Raw genomic sequence first — 13,588 nt, 5'->3', positions numbered from 1 at the left:
CTCTATTTTGTATTTTATTTTGACACAGGGTCTCACTGAGTTGCTTAGTGCCTCGCTTTTGTTGAGGCTGGATTTGAAGTTGCAATCCTCCTGCCTCAACCTCTGGAGCCACTGGGATTATAGGAATGTGCCACCAGGCTCAGCTGGCCTTGAACTCTTGATTCTTCTGCCTCAAATCAGGCTCAATCTCCCCAGTAGCTGGGATTACAGGCTTGTGCTACCAGGCCTATCTAACTATAAACTGTTATTATATGGGAGATGGCCACCAGCACATTGCATGTAATCCCTGTGACTCTGGAGACTGAAGCAGGAGAAGCACAAGTTCAAAGCTAGTTTCAACAATTTACCCAACACCTTAGTGAGGCCCTAAGCAGCCTCAGCAATTTAGCAAGGCCTTATCTCAAAAAATAAAAAGGGTTGGAGTTGTGGCTAAGGAGTTGAGCACCTGCCCCCCCTTCAATCCATGAGACAAAACTAACAAAAAAACTATATATGGGGAAGAGTGACCAAGACCCTGGCTCTCTGTTGACATCTGACCTCAAGTCAGATTGGCTGAGAGTATTTCAGATATCCAGGCCAACAAAGGGGGACATGAAGACTAGTGTCATCCTGAAAGGCCAAGGAGGATGATTCAAACAGATTCTGTTTCCCATTCAGCACGGGCTCAGTTCATCCCATGCTTCCATTTCCACCCAGCTACACTTTCCAGGAAGGGTTGGCTGTTCTCACACACCTTCCTCCTGCTTCCCCTTCCCTGCTGGTCCTAGACTCTATAACTACAGTGAGGAGAACTTGGGCAATGGCCCTCCCTACCCACTCAGGACTTGGGTCTGGAGGATGACCCTGGCCGGGAGAAAAGGTTTAAATACCATCTTTTCCCATCCTCTCTGCCCTTTGAGGCACACTGTGGCTTTGGAAGATGGTGCCAGAAGAAACTGGGAGGTGTGGTGTGTGGAATGTCTGAGCCAACTCTGATCTGCACACTGGACTATAATTGGTTTTTCTCACACAACACTGGGCTCCTCAGCCTTGCCTTGCACAAAGTCTATTAACTCTGTGCACAAAGCCTGGACCACAGCGCTGTTTATGCTGTGTGGGTTGGGGGGAATTTCGTGTTCTGTACAACGTATGAGGGGTGTGTGCATGTTGTGTAAGGTTTGTGTGTGGCGAGTGGATTTTCTGAGTTGTTGTGTGTGATAAACATGTATACTGTGTAATGTATGTAAGGATGTGTTACTTGGTTAAAGTTACCATAAATGCAGCCTGTCCTACTCTCGGGACCAGAAAAGATTGGAATACAAGCCAACTCTTTATTGGTCAGTTTGGTAAGACCTGGTTCTCCACCTCAGCTGGGAGAGGTGGACCTGGGGTGGCCGAGCTGAGTGACCCTGAGGCTCGGCTGCCATAGGGAGGATGGGAGCCATCATGTCCTCCAAGAGTCTTCGGCAGGGAGAGCCTGCCTCCTGCCCGAGCCGGAGAGACCCGGGAGAATCCAGGATGCCAGCGGGGAGAACTGGGTGCTCCGAGGCAGGCGGGCAGGGGCGGGGCTAAGGGCTGCGGCTGGGTTCGCAGGGGCGGGGAGGGGCGGGAGAGTGAGGTTCCGAGAATGGCTGGGTCGGGGCCAAGAGCTGGACTACCGGCGGGGCTACGGTTTCGGGCGGCGCTAAAGTCTGGGTCTGGAGAAGCTAGGGTGGGATTGAGGGCTGGGCCTGTAAGGTAAAGGCCTGAGGTAAGGGGTTGGCTGGGGGGTGGGTAACTGGCGTTAAAGGTGTGACAAAGAGGTGTCTGGGAGGAGCGGAGGCCCCGGATGAAGAACGCGGCTGACGCTTAGACCCCGGCGGGGAAGACAACGCAGCCGAAGGCCGGGAGGGGGGAGGCGGGCGGGGGGACTGGGCAAGCATGAGGCGGAGTTAGGGCCTGAACTGGGGCAAAGCTGAGACTGGAGCTTACGACTGGACAGAGGGTTCCGCCAAGCTGAGGTTCGAGGTTGGACTCCACAAGCAAGAGTCCCGTGGAAGAACCAAGCTGAGAGCGATGTGGGTCAGGACGACACTGACAATTGAAAGATGGACTGAGGAAAAGACTGGCTGCGAAACCCACGCCTGGGACAAAAGCGAGAGCAGCGGTAAGGAGGTGCGGGGCAGAAGATCAGGACGTGCCTCAGGGGCTGGCTTGAGGACCCTAAGAAGGTGTAGAACCGGAGGTTGGGTCTTGACGAGGGAGGCGGGGCCAAAGCCTGGACTGGGGCGGAGTTAGAGTCGGGGCGGGCTCACGTCGAGCCGTGAACCAGTGATCCTAAGGCCCTAGAGGCTTGCTAGCGGAATTGGCGGGAGCCAAGGTTGGAAGGTACGGGTGCACTGAAACCCCAGGCCCAAGCCGCCGCTCTTGAGGCGCTCGGTTTAGCTGTAGCCCAAGGTCCATTGCCCACCCAGGAGCTGGGGCGAGCGGTTCCATTGACCTTAAAGGCGGGAAGGCGTCTGTGGCTTCCACATGTGACATCACAATTGCCTCTAGATGGGGGCGGGGCCGGGAGGCATTTCCTAGGAGACCGGGCGTACTGTCCCTCCCTTGTTTTCTCCTCTTCCCTCCTTTCCTTATTCCTTCCTTCCTCCCTCCCCCTCCCTTACCCTTTCGGCTGCTCTGGTGCCAATTCCTTGTGCCTCTAAGGCCGGGGAGCTCTTCGGCCCCAGGACCAGGAGGATACTTTACAAATGAGCATCATCTGTGAGTTGAGTTAGGCCTCTAATTCAGATTAATGCCCCACCAAGGAAAAGACCAATAGCAACACTTTTTCTTTCAAGCTATCATCTCTCCTCATTCCTTAGGAGGTTCTTTGTGTGTCCAACCACAGCACAGAGTCCAGCTGTTGCAGGAGCTCTGCTGCTTCAGTAGGAGTTGTCCTCTGTTTTCTGTGGGACTAAAGAGCAGTTCCCAGATCTGGGGGTGTAGCCCAAAGGTGCAGTGCTTGCCTAGTGTAGTACAGGAGACCCTGAGTACCAACTCCAGCACCGCCATAAAAAAAGAGCAGCCAGGCGCCAGTGGCTCTTGCCTATAATCCTGGCTGTTTGAGAGGGCTGAGGCAGTGTGAGGACAGCCTGAGCAATTTAGCGAGAACTTGTATCAAAATAAAAATTAAAGGTCTGGGATATTGCTCAGTGGTAGAGTGCTCCTGGGTTCTGCCCACAGTGTAGGGAAAGGGGAGAAAAGAGCAGATTGCCTTTCTTAAATCTGAGTTACTTAATTCCTCTCTCACTTTGGCCTTCACCGCTTCCAGAAACAAGTGATAGTTATTAGGGCTTGTTGCAGGGAGTTAGTGGAGAATAAACAGGTTCTTTCATGATGACTCTGGATAGAGCAAGCCCAGTGAAGTTTAGAGCAGAGTTTGATCCTGATCTAGACTAACAGAGAGGAATTAGCAGTGTTGGAGTTGAAAAGCAGCTGTTGTAGGAGGTGAAAACAGATTTTGGATAAGGAGCTGAACTGGTTTTAAGAATCAGCTATGGCTGAGTGCGATGGCATATGCCTATAATCCCAGTGACCTGAGAGGCCGAGGCAGGAGGATCATAAGTTCAAAGCCAGCCTCAGCAACTTACTGAGGCCCTAAGCAACTTAGTGAGACACTAAGTTTATTTTTTATTTCTCTCAAAATAAAAAATAAAAAGGGCTAGGAATATGGTTTAATGGTTAAGCGCTCCTGGGTTCAAACTCTAGTTTAAGAAAAGAAAGGAAAAAAAAAGACTTGGCTGTGGAGTTCATGTTTGTGTCTCACCCAGCTAACAATTAAGTAGACAGGGCTGAAAGAATGCAAGCTATGTAGCTGGGAAGAACTGAGTTTGGACCCTACTGCTGTGTTCTATTAACATATCTTTTGGACTATTAGAGTCTCTGTATCCTCATCCATAGAATTCAGAATCAAAGTCTGTCTCCCCTGCTTCTGTTCCTGCCCCAACTATACAAAGGATCAAATCCAGGGCCTTACACATTGCTAGGCAAGCACTCTATTATTGACTATTCCCAGTCTCCAAAGGCATCTTTTTTTGGTATTGAGAATTAAGCCCCTCGGCTCTTTACTACTGGGCTATATCCCCAATCCTTTTTATTCTTTTTGCAGTGCTGAGAATTGAACTCAGGGCCTTATGCATGCTCAGCAAGAATTCTACTTCTGAGCCACACCCCCTAGCCCTTTAATTTTTTGAGACAGGGTCTCACTAATTTGGGCTTCAAACTTGTAATCTTTCTTCCTCAGCTTCAGGAGTTGGCAAGACTTTAAGGGCATATTTTAAAAGCTGTGTGCAGTGGCACATGCTTATATCCTAGTGACTTGGGAGACCGAGGCAGAAGGATCACAAGTATCAGGCCAGCCTCAGTAACTTAGACCCTGCCTCAAAATAAAAAACAAAAGGGCTGAGGATGTAGTTTAGTGGTAGAGTGCCCCTGGCCCCTGGATTTGATCCCCAGTAACGTACACACACACACACACACACACACACACACACAGACACACACACACACACACACACACACACACACACACACACACACACACGGCGGGGGAGGCATTTCCTAGGAGACCTGGGCGTACACACATACAAACAGCCCAGCTCAGAACTTGTCATTGTGAAGGTGTGCATCCTGAGTAAAGTATTTTCCTCCAGAAAAGTCCCCAGTGCGGTTGGGGATGACACTTAATGGTAGAGTGCTTGCCTAGTATGTGTGAGGCCCCAGGTTTGATGTCCAGCACCTCCTTCCCCCATGGACAGCATCTCCAATCCTCTTTGTGGCTCCAAAATGGGCTTTTCTTATTCTCTCATGTATTCATTCAAGTAACATTTTCTTTTTTGGTATTGGAGATTGAACCCAGGGTCATTTAACCACTGAGTCACATCCCAGCTATACACACACACACACACACACACACACACACACACACACACACACATTTTTGAGACAGGGTCTCAATAAATTTATTAAGGCACCTCAGTAAATTGCTGAGGCTGGCTTTGGCTTTGAACTTGAATCTGGATTACAGGTATGTGTCATTGGGTCTGGCTTAAAACTAACATTCTCTAAGCACTTTCCATGGCTCTGTGGCAGATGAAATATGGGCCTTGGTTTCAAGAAGCAAATACATGAATGTCACAAGTTCAAGGTATTATGATAGTAGGTTAAAGGGGCAAAAGACATATGTGACCAATTGTTTTTGGATAGTATTTTCCTTCTCAAGATGAGCAGGTGTTTCTTGGAGATTTTATATATATATAAATTTTTTTTGTAGGATTGAACACACAGGGTTACTTTACTACTGAGCTACATTCCCAGCACACCCCCCTTTTTGTGTGGTGCTTGGGATTGAACCCAGGGCCTCACGCATGCAAGACAAGCACTCTACCAACTCTCTACCAACTGAGCTATATCCCCAGCCCCCCAGCCTTTTTATTTTTTGAGACAGGGTCTTGCTAAGTTGCCAGGCAAGTGCCACCATGCTTGGCTTTATTTTTTATTTTAAGACAGGATCTCACTAAATTGCTGAGGGCCTCTGAAGTTACTGAGGCCAGTTTTGAACTTGCAATCCTCCTGTCTCAGCTTCCTGAGTCACTGAGATTACAGGCTAATGCTACCATACCAGCTGAGTTTTAAGATATTTTGGAGAGGTGTGCCTGATGGTCCATATCTGTAATCCCAGTGACTCAGGAGGCTCAGGCAGGGGGATCGCAAATTTAATGCCAACTTTGGAAATTTAGTGAGACCCTGTTACAAAGATATTTTGGGAACATCCAAGAGAATATTGGTTGTGCATGCTCAGGAAAGCAGCCTGGGGTTGGGGGTGTAACTCAATGGAAAATACTTGCTTGGCATGTGGGAAGCTCTGGGCTTGACCCAGTACCACACACACACACCAAAAAAAAAAAAAAAAAAAAAAAAAAAAAAAAAAAAAAAAGAAGAAAGAGAAAGGAAAGGAAAGAGAGACAGGTCTAAATTAGAGACCCAGATTTATTTTTTGGTGAATGTTGAAATCAGAAGTGGATGACATTTTCTAAGATAGACTTCTAGACTCTTCTGAGGAAGTAGCCAAAGACAGAACCTGGTAATCACCAATATAATGGGTATAGCAGAGGAAGAGAAGACAGCATGGGAGGGATGAACTGAAGAGTTAGTTGAACAAAGAGAAAAGGTAAAAGGGATCTGTCATGGAAACCTAAGGAACAGTGTTTGCAGAGATTGATTGGGTCAAGTGAGAATAAGGCCAGTGGGCTCTGCTACTAGAAAACTGCTGGTGACCTTTGTCTAGGCTATTCTGATAAAGGGGCAGATGACTGTCATGTTGTAGGTGGCTTAATTGGAAGGAAAAGACAGGAGTCATTGAGCTCCCTGAAGGTAGGGCCTGTGCCTGGTGCCTATTGGAGCTATGCAATACAGGTCTGTTTAATGAATGCACAAATAAACTTGGGTTGAAAAGGAAAAGGGGGAGCGCTAGGGTTGTAGGTAAGTGGTAGAGCGCTTGTCTAGTACATGTAAGGCACTGCGTTTAATACTCAGCACCAGATAGAAATAAAATAAAGTGTATTGTGTTCACCTACAACTAAAAAATGTATTTAAAAAGAAAAGGAAATGGGGGAATATACAGGGGTAGGAGAAACCGGGTTGGTAGAATGTTTTATTTAAAGATGATCATAGTTTGCAAGGGGGGGAAAATAAAAGCCAGTAAAGAAAGTGATGTTCTGGCTCAAAGACCTAGGTTATAGATGTTTGGGCAGGAAGAAGAATTGATGGGGATGGGGTAGAAGCAGTCACAGAAAAGGATTGTGAAATTATCTGCTGGAGAGGAATAGTAGTGGTACAAGATTTTGAAATAAGTGCTTGAATTTATTCATTCTATCCTTTTAATAAATTCTGAGTATTTTGGGGGCTGGGATTGTGGCTCAGTGGTAGAGCACTTTCCTACCATGTTTTCAGAACTTTTCAGGAAATGTTTGATAGATGAATGGCATGGGGAGGGGGCTGTTGTAGCTGCTGCCACTCTATACCTGGCACCACATAAAAACAAATAAAGGTACCGTGTCCATTATAACTAAAAAAAAAAAAAAAAGATAATAATAAATAAATTCTCAGTACTTTGCTGTGGCAAACAGGAGCTGACCAGGGACCTACAGAAGGATGACTAAGTGCCACTGAAGACTTGTTGAAGACCCTAAGCAATCAGCTTCTTTTCCTTAAGCAGGGCTCCAATTTAGTGCCTCAAAGGACAAAACTGCAGTTGAGGGTGAAGCTTAGTGTCTAGCATGCAATGAGGCGCTGGGTTCTACTCCTAGCACTACAAAAGTTGGAGGTCTGCCCAGGGACACCCTCTGACCAGGCTCCACACTCTTGAGAAAAGTTCTGGAGCTGCCCCTTTTTGCCTAGACCCCAGCCCATTCCAAGTAATTTCCTTAGGTAGCCCTTGTTCTGTGCTCCCTGCTCTATCTACATCTCTCTTCTCACCCAACTCCTCAGCCCCTTGGAGCTGGGACTGTTTTTTCCTTTTAAATATCTGCATCTCCAGGATGTAACTGGGCCCTGACACCCAGAACTTCTCAGGAAATGTTTGATAGATGAATGGCATGGGGAAGGGGCTGTTGTAGCTTCTGCCACTCTGTTCTCTCTCAGATATAAACAGGTTACCCGGCTGGGAGAGAGGACATCTGCTGGCTCGTGTAGCATCCAGCACTGATGCATCTACCTTATCTTCTGAAGGTGGGTTCAGGGGATCTTTGGCTCCAGGGGTCTTTGCCACCCCTCATTTGGGAAAGATGACACGCTGGTGGAGGGAAGGATGTGGTTGGTCCTGAAGCAGGAAGGGAGGGAGGTGTTTGGTCCTGATGGGGTTACCCAACTGCCCATTCTTCATTCCATATCAAAGAGGCCCCTTTCCTGTATAGAGCATGTTATGGTACAGGAATATTTTTAACACATGTGAATTGATCCCCCTACCCCAACAACCCTGCAAATAGGTATTACCACAATCTCTTTTTGTGAATAAGGAAACAAAGACTCAAGAGAAGTAGTTTTGCCCTAGGTTACTCAGCTAGTAAGTGACACACTTGAATCTAGGCTTGTCTGACTGCAAGTTCAAGTAGGCCATGTGCCACTATGCTCTCCTTTGTTCCAATTCAGCAGTGTCAAAGAAACCTGAAAAGGGGATGATGTTTCAAGGTCATGTCATTTATATCTCCCTTAATATCTCCTAGGGTAGAGAAAGGGTATGAGGAGCAAAGAAGGACACCAAGTGGGTCAGCGGAATGGTGGGGACCTGGGAGCCTCATAGCCTTGCGGGGGGGTGGGGGGAAGGAAAGAGGAATGTGGTAAAAGCCTACTACCATGGTCTTATCTCAAGCACTTTATGACCACTTGGACTTCTATACTCTTAGTGTGGGTTAATTACTGAATTCCTGGTGGGGACCTGCATAAGGTCTCACCCAGTTCCACCCTTTCTAAGAGCTGGATAAAGTCACAATCCTTGTACAGTGACCCCTGCTGTGCTGCCTTGAGATTCATCCATGGAACCCACATGGGTTGTAGCCCATTATAGAGGAACCTACAGTAGGTCCCTTGTCCTCTGTCAGGTTGGGGAGACCTTTGGCTTCTGAACTGTGAGCATGTGGAGCCACATGGAATGGCTTACTTTTTAGACAGGGCCAAGGGGAGAGCCAATGGTGGACTGGAGCCCTAGGCAGTGTCGAACTCCATAGCTAAGCATCAGAGGAAGAAGTGTTTCCAGCATGTTTCCCAGCCCCAGGTCCCACCCCAGCGTCTTCCCTCTGTGCCCTAGTAAAGGGGGATTTGGCATCTGTAATGACTAACAGGATGGAGGGGCAAGGCTAGGGTGGGTTGCTAGGAATTCTGTGGTTCTAGGGGCTGGGAAGGAAGAACGGGAACTTGAGTAACAGAGAAGAATGGAGTGGGATGCTGGAGATACAGTAAGAAATCAGGAGGCAGAAGAAAAGAAACGTGTGGGGGAGGGAAGTGGCCACAAGAGAGGGATGAGTAGAAGGATCAGGCAAGGGCCATGTTGCACAGTTATCAGGCCTTGGGACTGGAGTGTGTCAGAGATCATGAGGGTCAGGTGGAGGTTGTCTGGACCTAGGCAAGGAAGGCACAGGGACTGAGGTGATGGCTGTGGGTTCTGATTGCGGCCAAGGCTCTATTCTGCCATAGCAAGAGGACCTTGCAATATCTGGCACCTTGTGGATTGCTATGGAGGGCCCTGGAGGGTAGATGAGCTCCCATGGAAGGAGGGGAAAAGGAAGAAGTATGGTGTCACAGAATAGAAAGGGAGACTGGGGAGGACCTCCTTCATACCAGATGTAGCACCACACATTTTTCAGGGAGTTTGTAGGGGCTTCATGTAGTGGATGGTGGACAGGGCAGTGTTTGGGGCCTGTGGTGACTACTGAGCAGGCTGAAGGACTGACCCTCTACCAAAGTAAAACAGTTCAGGGTGGGAGTGGCGATGAGAACAAGCAAGTTTGGTAAGGGCTTCTAGACTGAAGTGTGTATTTTGTGCTATCTGAGTGACTCAGAATCCTCCTCTCTCAGGTGAAGGCAAGGAGACTGACAGCTGCTGCTGGAACCACAAGCAGTGTGCTGGGCACATCATCCACCCCTTCTCTGACTATGGGCACCGCAACCTACACGTACATGCTGTCAGCCACTGCGACTGTGATTCTAGGTGAGGATCCCTTCTTGAAGGAGAATCATGGCAGAACCAGGTTCAAATTTTCATTGTGGCTCCCTACTTTAGCCTTAGATTTCCCTCTTCAGCTTTGTGTGCTGCCAGCCCAGACCTAGCTTATAAAACTTGCTGTGCTCCATATGTAATGGGGAGATCTTTTGGCAGTCTGAGCCAAGTCTGGAGGAAGCCCACTATGCCCTAGCTTGGTCCCTCTGGGTCCTTGGGGAGTTGTGGAGATGTGTGGGAGTCAGGCTGAGAGTCCTGTGTGTGGCAGGCTGAAGGACTGCTCAGAGAAGACAAATAGCAGCAGCTCCCAAGACACGGGCCCAACCTGCTCCCGTGATGTGGAGTCAACCGGCTTCAACATCATTCAAAACCCTTGCCTTGAGTGCATCCCAGAGGAAGAATGTATGGAACGATTCTGGTATGGCTGGTGAGTGCTGGCAGGCTAATGGGGAAAGGGTTCCAGAGAGCACTGACCCCCTCCCTGTCAACCTTCTGTTTTGGTCCCCTTCTTTCCAGGTGCAAAAGCTATAGGCCTGTTTCTGTAGCAGTAATCCACCATCCCATCCACCATGAATGTGGGGCAGATGACCTAAATGAAGAAGAGGAAGAGGAGGATCAAAGTAGGCCTCCCATCCCAACTCAGGTGGGACCCACCACAGCGCCCACTGAACCATGCACCAGCACAGTCACTGGGACCCCTGACTCAGCAGCGCCCATCACCATCTGGCGCTCTGAGAGCCCCACAAGAAAGAACCAGGACATCAAGGTGATTAAGAAGATAAAGAAGAAAAAGGAAAAAGACAAGGAGGAGGAGATGACAGATGAGAAGACAAAGCTGAAGAAAAAAGTCAAGAAGGGCAAGTTGACTAAGAAGAAAAGCCCAATGAAATCAGAGTCTGCACCTCCAGACTTGAGCCGAACATTAAGCCCAAGAATGTTGGCCAGGATGTCGGAGTCCAGCCCAGAAAGCCCAGAAGACCTGGAGAGTGAGGACAGTTACAATGACCGGGGTCAGCAAGAGCCCTCCAGTGACGACATCGTAGAGTCATCATCACCCAGGAAGAGAGAGAAATGCATTGCCCATGTCAAGAAAAACAGGGGAAAGACCTCACCAACCAGGAAAGTGATCAAGAGGAAATCTCCCCCAGTGTCCAACCCAAATCTCAGTTGAGGCCAGGGTGCCCAGGGTGAAGAATAAATGCCATCAAGCCTGACACTGACCCACTCTTGTTTGTTCTCTCACTCTGAAAGGGCTACTTTGGGGGGAGGTGGTGGGCCCTGGGTGTACTGGAATGAAGGGGCTGGGGGTTACAGGGATTTTGAAGGGCAATCTGGCTTTCAATGAGGAAGTCCATGGGGAGGTGGGTGGGAGGAAAAGGCAGGGGCATAGCACTCTTTCTTCCTAACATCCTAGGACCAGTTTGGAAGAGTACGTCTAGATAGGTTGGGGGTGGGAGGACTGGGTTCCTGCCCTGGGGAGACTGGTGTGTTTGAAACTCAATTCTGGGATAGGCAACACTATGCAGCAATATCTCAAATAAACTGACCTTTTCACTTGCTCTGCCATTATATCTAGACTTTTTCTCTTCAAGTGGTTCTGGGGAAGGTGCTTATAGTATCACAAGGACATGAACTTCCCAGCTGTGGTCCTGCTCCTGCTAGAGTCTTGTAGACCTTTTATGAGAAATGAAGAATTGAGTTCTCAAGTCCCTTCCAGTGGCTCTTGCCTACACACAAAATGATCTTGAATGAAGAAAAGTAGAGAGAGGGAATTCACCAAGTCTGGGCAATAGTGGTCTCATTCTGACTCCTGCTGAACCCCCAAGTAGCAGGGAGAGAGGGGAAAGCCTCCATCTCTCAGCACTGACTCAAAGTTGTGAGATGAAGCCCTTGTGAAGAAACAGGGCAATCAGGAGCGTGGGACTGTAGGAAGGGACAAGAGTCAGTGGCTGGCTGGTGCCAATTGGGGGGGAGAGAGGACGATGGGAAATGGCCTCTTCTGGAATGTGCCAGCTCCTACTTCCAGGGCCTTTATGACTATAAACAGATGAGCTGGGGACCCATATTGGGAGAGACCAGGGCCCAGTTAGGAAAGTGGAATAGAGGGAGCTGCAGGGGCTCAAGTTGAGAAATTCAGATTTACTTGTGGCTTTTTAATCTATAAGCCAGAGAAGAGACTGGCCCAGTGAGGCAGCTGTTCAAGGGGAGTAACAGCAAATTGACATTTATGAGGTGTCAGGCACTGGGCTGAGCAGTTCATACTGCCCCAGCTTGGTCCTTATAGCAGACTGATGAGGTAGGATTCAGAGAAGTCAAAGCCAGTTTTAAGACAGCAGGGATGGCACAGGTTACAGGGCTCAGAACGGGGGAGGAATGTGACCTCAGGCAGACTGAACAGGCTACCTGCTCTTCTATGAAACTGCCTCTCAGATGTATCAGGAGTTGTCAGGGGAGCCCTTGGAGCCCCAAACTGCTTTGAAAGCTACCCCTTGAAAAGCAGAGAGCTGGAGAGAGAGGGTTCAGCAAGTGCTGTGTAGAAACACTGTTTATTCAAATGACAGGCAGGAAATGTGGCAGCAGCAGGCGGGTAAGGTCAGCCAGGCAGGGGCTAGCAGGTTAACACTGCTCCCTTTATGTCCCCTGCAATCCTGCTTTGAGAGCCACAATGATGTTGATATCAGGATCAAAAATACTTTCCCTCCTCTCCCTCCTGCCCAAAATGAATAAATAGCATCCCTCTCCCCACAAGAGCTGGGGGAGACACACATGCTGAGCTTGGTACCCTATCATAGCCCAAAGTCAGGTGAGGGCAGAAGCTCAAAATGGCTTGTAGGGAGTAGAATACAAAACTGCTCACTCTCATCCTCATCTTCCCCTCTCCTCCCACCATACCCTCCTCCCAGCCTGATCCTAGGACAGGTGGTTAATGAGGGTCTGGAGTGGGTGAACTGCTGCCTGGCATATACTGAGCTCAAGCTCACAAGGACATTTAGCCTGTTACCTGTCCAGGCTAACAACCAAAGAAAATGTCATTTAACGCCATTTTATGGACAGAAAAGGATGGGCAGGGAGTGAGGCAGTGGGCGACCAGGCCCTCAAAGCCTCAGAGGTAACCAGAGTCTGAGGAGCAGGCCCCCTACCGATCCATCTCGTCCAGGAGCGGGGTGGCATCGCCAGCAATGGACATGGGGGTGCTTTCGATCATGGGACTTGGGGAGGGCCGAGGTGTCAACCGCTGCTTCTGTTTCCGCCGTTCTGCCTCCTTCTCCTGTAGCCACTGTTCTGCCATCTTCCCCCAGTCGATAGCTGCATGGCTGTTGGACCTGGGAGATGGAAAGAAGGGACTTTAAGCCCCCAACTCAAGACAACATCTGTCCCTTCTAATAACCTTGCCCTGTGCCTCCACCTTATACTTACTTTGGCTGTTGCTGCCGTTGCCTGGAGCTGGAAGAGGGCTGGGGCTGGGGCTGGGCAGACTGTGGGGTGGTGCTGGCCTGGAGCTGGTGGTATTGCGGTGTGGTGATGGGCTGGCTCGGGGTTGTGTAGGAGTAGCTGGGGGTCATTAGTGGTGTGGCCACTGGCTGTTGAGCTGGTGTTGGGAATACCTGGAAAGATGTGGACCAGTCAGTGGGGATGGGCTCTGGGCCTGTTTGGTCACTGTGAACTTCTGGCAAGCTGAAAGGATGGGCTCAAAACAGAGCTTCCCAGGTGACCCAACCCTGAGCAGCATGTGATTCCAAGAAGCAGAAGGAGGCAAGAGGGTTGACAATGGCACATGAGGCCCACTGGTTTTGAAGGCCTTAGGATTCTAGTTGCTTGAGAGTTCCCCCAAGATCTCAAAGGACCCAGTTGAAAGGTCAGGTCCCCTCTATT

At 49.2% G+C, this 13,588-nt stretch overlaps 2 protein-coding genes across 9 annotated transcripts in view; one reads left to right on the top strand and one right to left on the bottom strand.

The window, feature by feature from the left end:
• The first annotated feature begins 1,601 nt into the window (after nt 1-1,601).
• On the top strand, nt 1,602-10,929 carry Proca1 (protein interacting with cyclin A1). 7 transcript variants are annotated; one of them, XM_005327829.5, is made up of 5 exons: nt 1,606-2,125; nt 7,645-7,731; nt 9,574-9,706; nt 9,984-10,142; nt 10,232-10,929. In XM_005327829.5, the coding sequence occupies exons 1-5, from the start codon at nt 2,035-2,037 to the stop codon at nt 10,884-10,886; spliced, it is 1,125 nt and encodes a 374-aa protein (XP_005327886.1). In that variant the 5' UTR covers nt 1,606-2,034; the 3' UTR covers nt 10,887-10,929. The 7 variants fall into 7 exon arrangements, with proteins under 7 accessions (XP_077898684.1, XP_077898685.1, XP_005327886.1 ...); XM_078042558.1 differs by lacking the exon at nt 7,645-7,731 and having other exon boundaries at nt 1,602-2,125; XM_040269181.2 differs by lacking the exon at nt 9,984-10,142 and having other exon boundaries at nt 1,606-2,133; nt 9,574-9,746.
• A 1,313-nt stretch (nt 10,930-12,242) lies between these two features.
• The window catches only part of Supt6h (SPT6 homolog, histone chaperone and transcription elongation factor), a 31,975-nt gene continuing 30,629 nt past the window's right edge, over nt 12,243-13,588 (bottom strand). For both annotated transcript variants that reach the window (XM_013359797.4, XM_078042553.1), the window contains 2 exons: nt 13,133-13,320; nt 12,243-13,038 (listed from right to left, as the gene is read on the bottom strand). In XM_013359797.4, the coding sequence (XP_013215251.1) occupies nt 12,852-13,038; nt 13,133-13,320 (375 nt within the window). In that variant the 3' untranslated portion in view covers nt 12,243-12,851. The remainder of the gene's footprint in view (nt 13,039-13,132; nt 13,321-13,588) is intronic.

The sequence above is a fragment of the Ictidomys tridecemlineatus genome, chromosome 3, assembly GCF_052094955.1.
Source record: "Ictidomys tridecemlineatus isolate mIctTri1 chromosome 3, mIctTri1.hap1, whole genome shotgun sequence".
NCBI lineage: Eukaryota > Metazoa > Chordata > Mammalia > Rodentia > Sciuridae > Ictidomys > Ictidomys tridecemlineatus.
The sequence above is the reverse complement of the archived record's forward strand: the minus strand, read 5'-3'. Positions and strand labels throughout refer to the sequence as shown.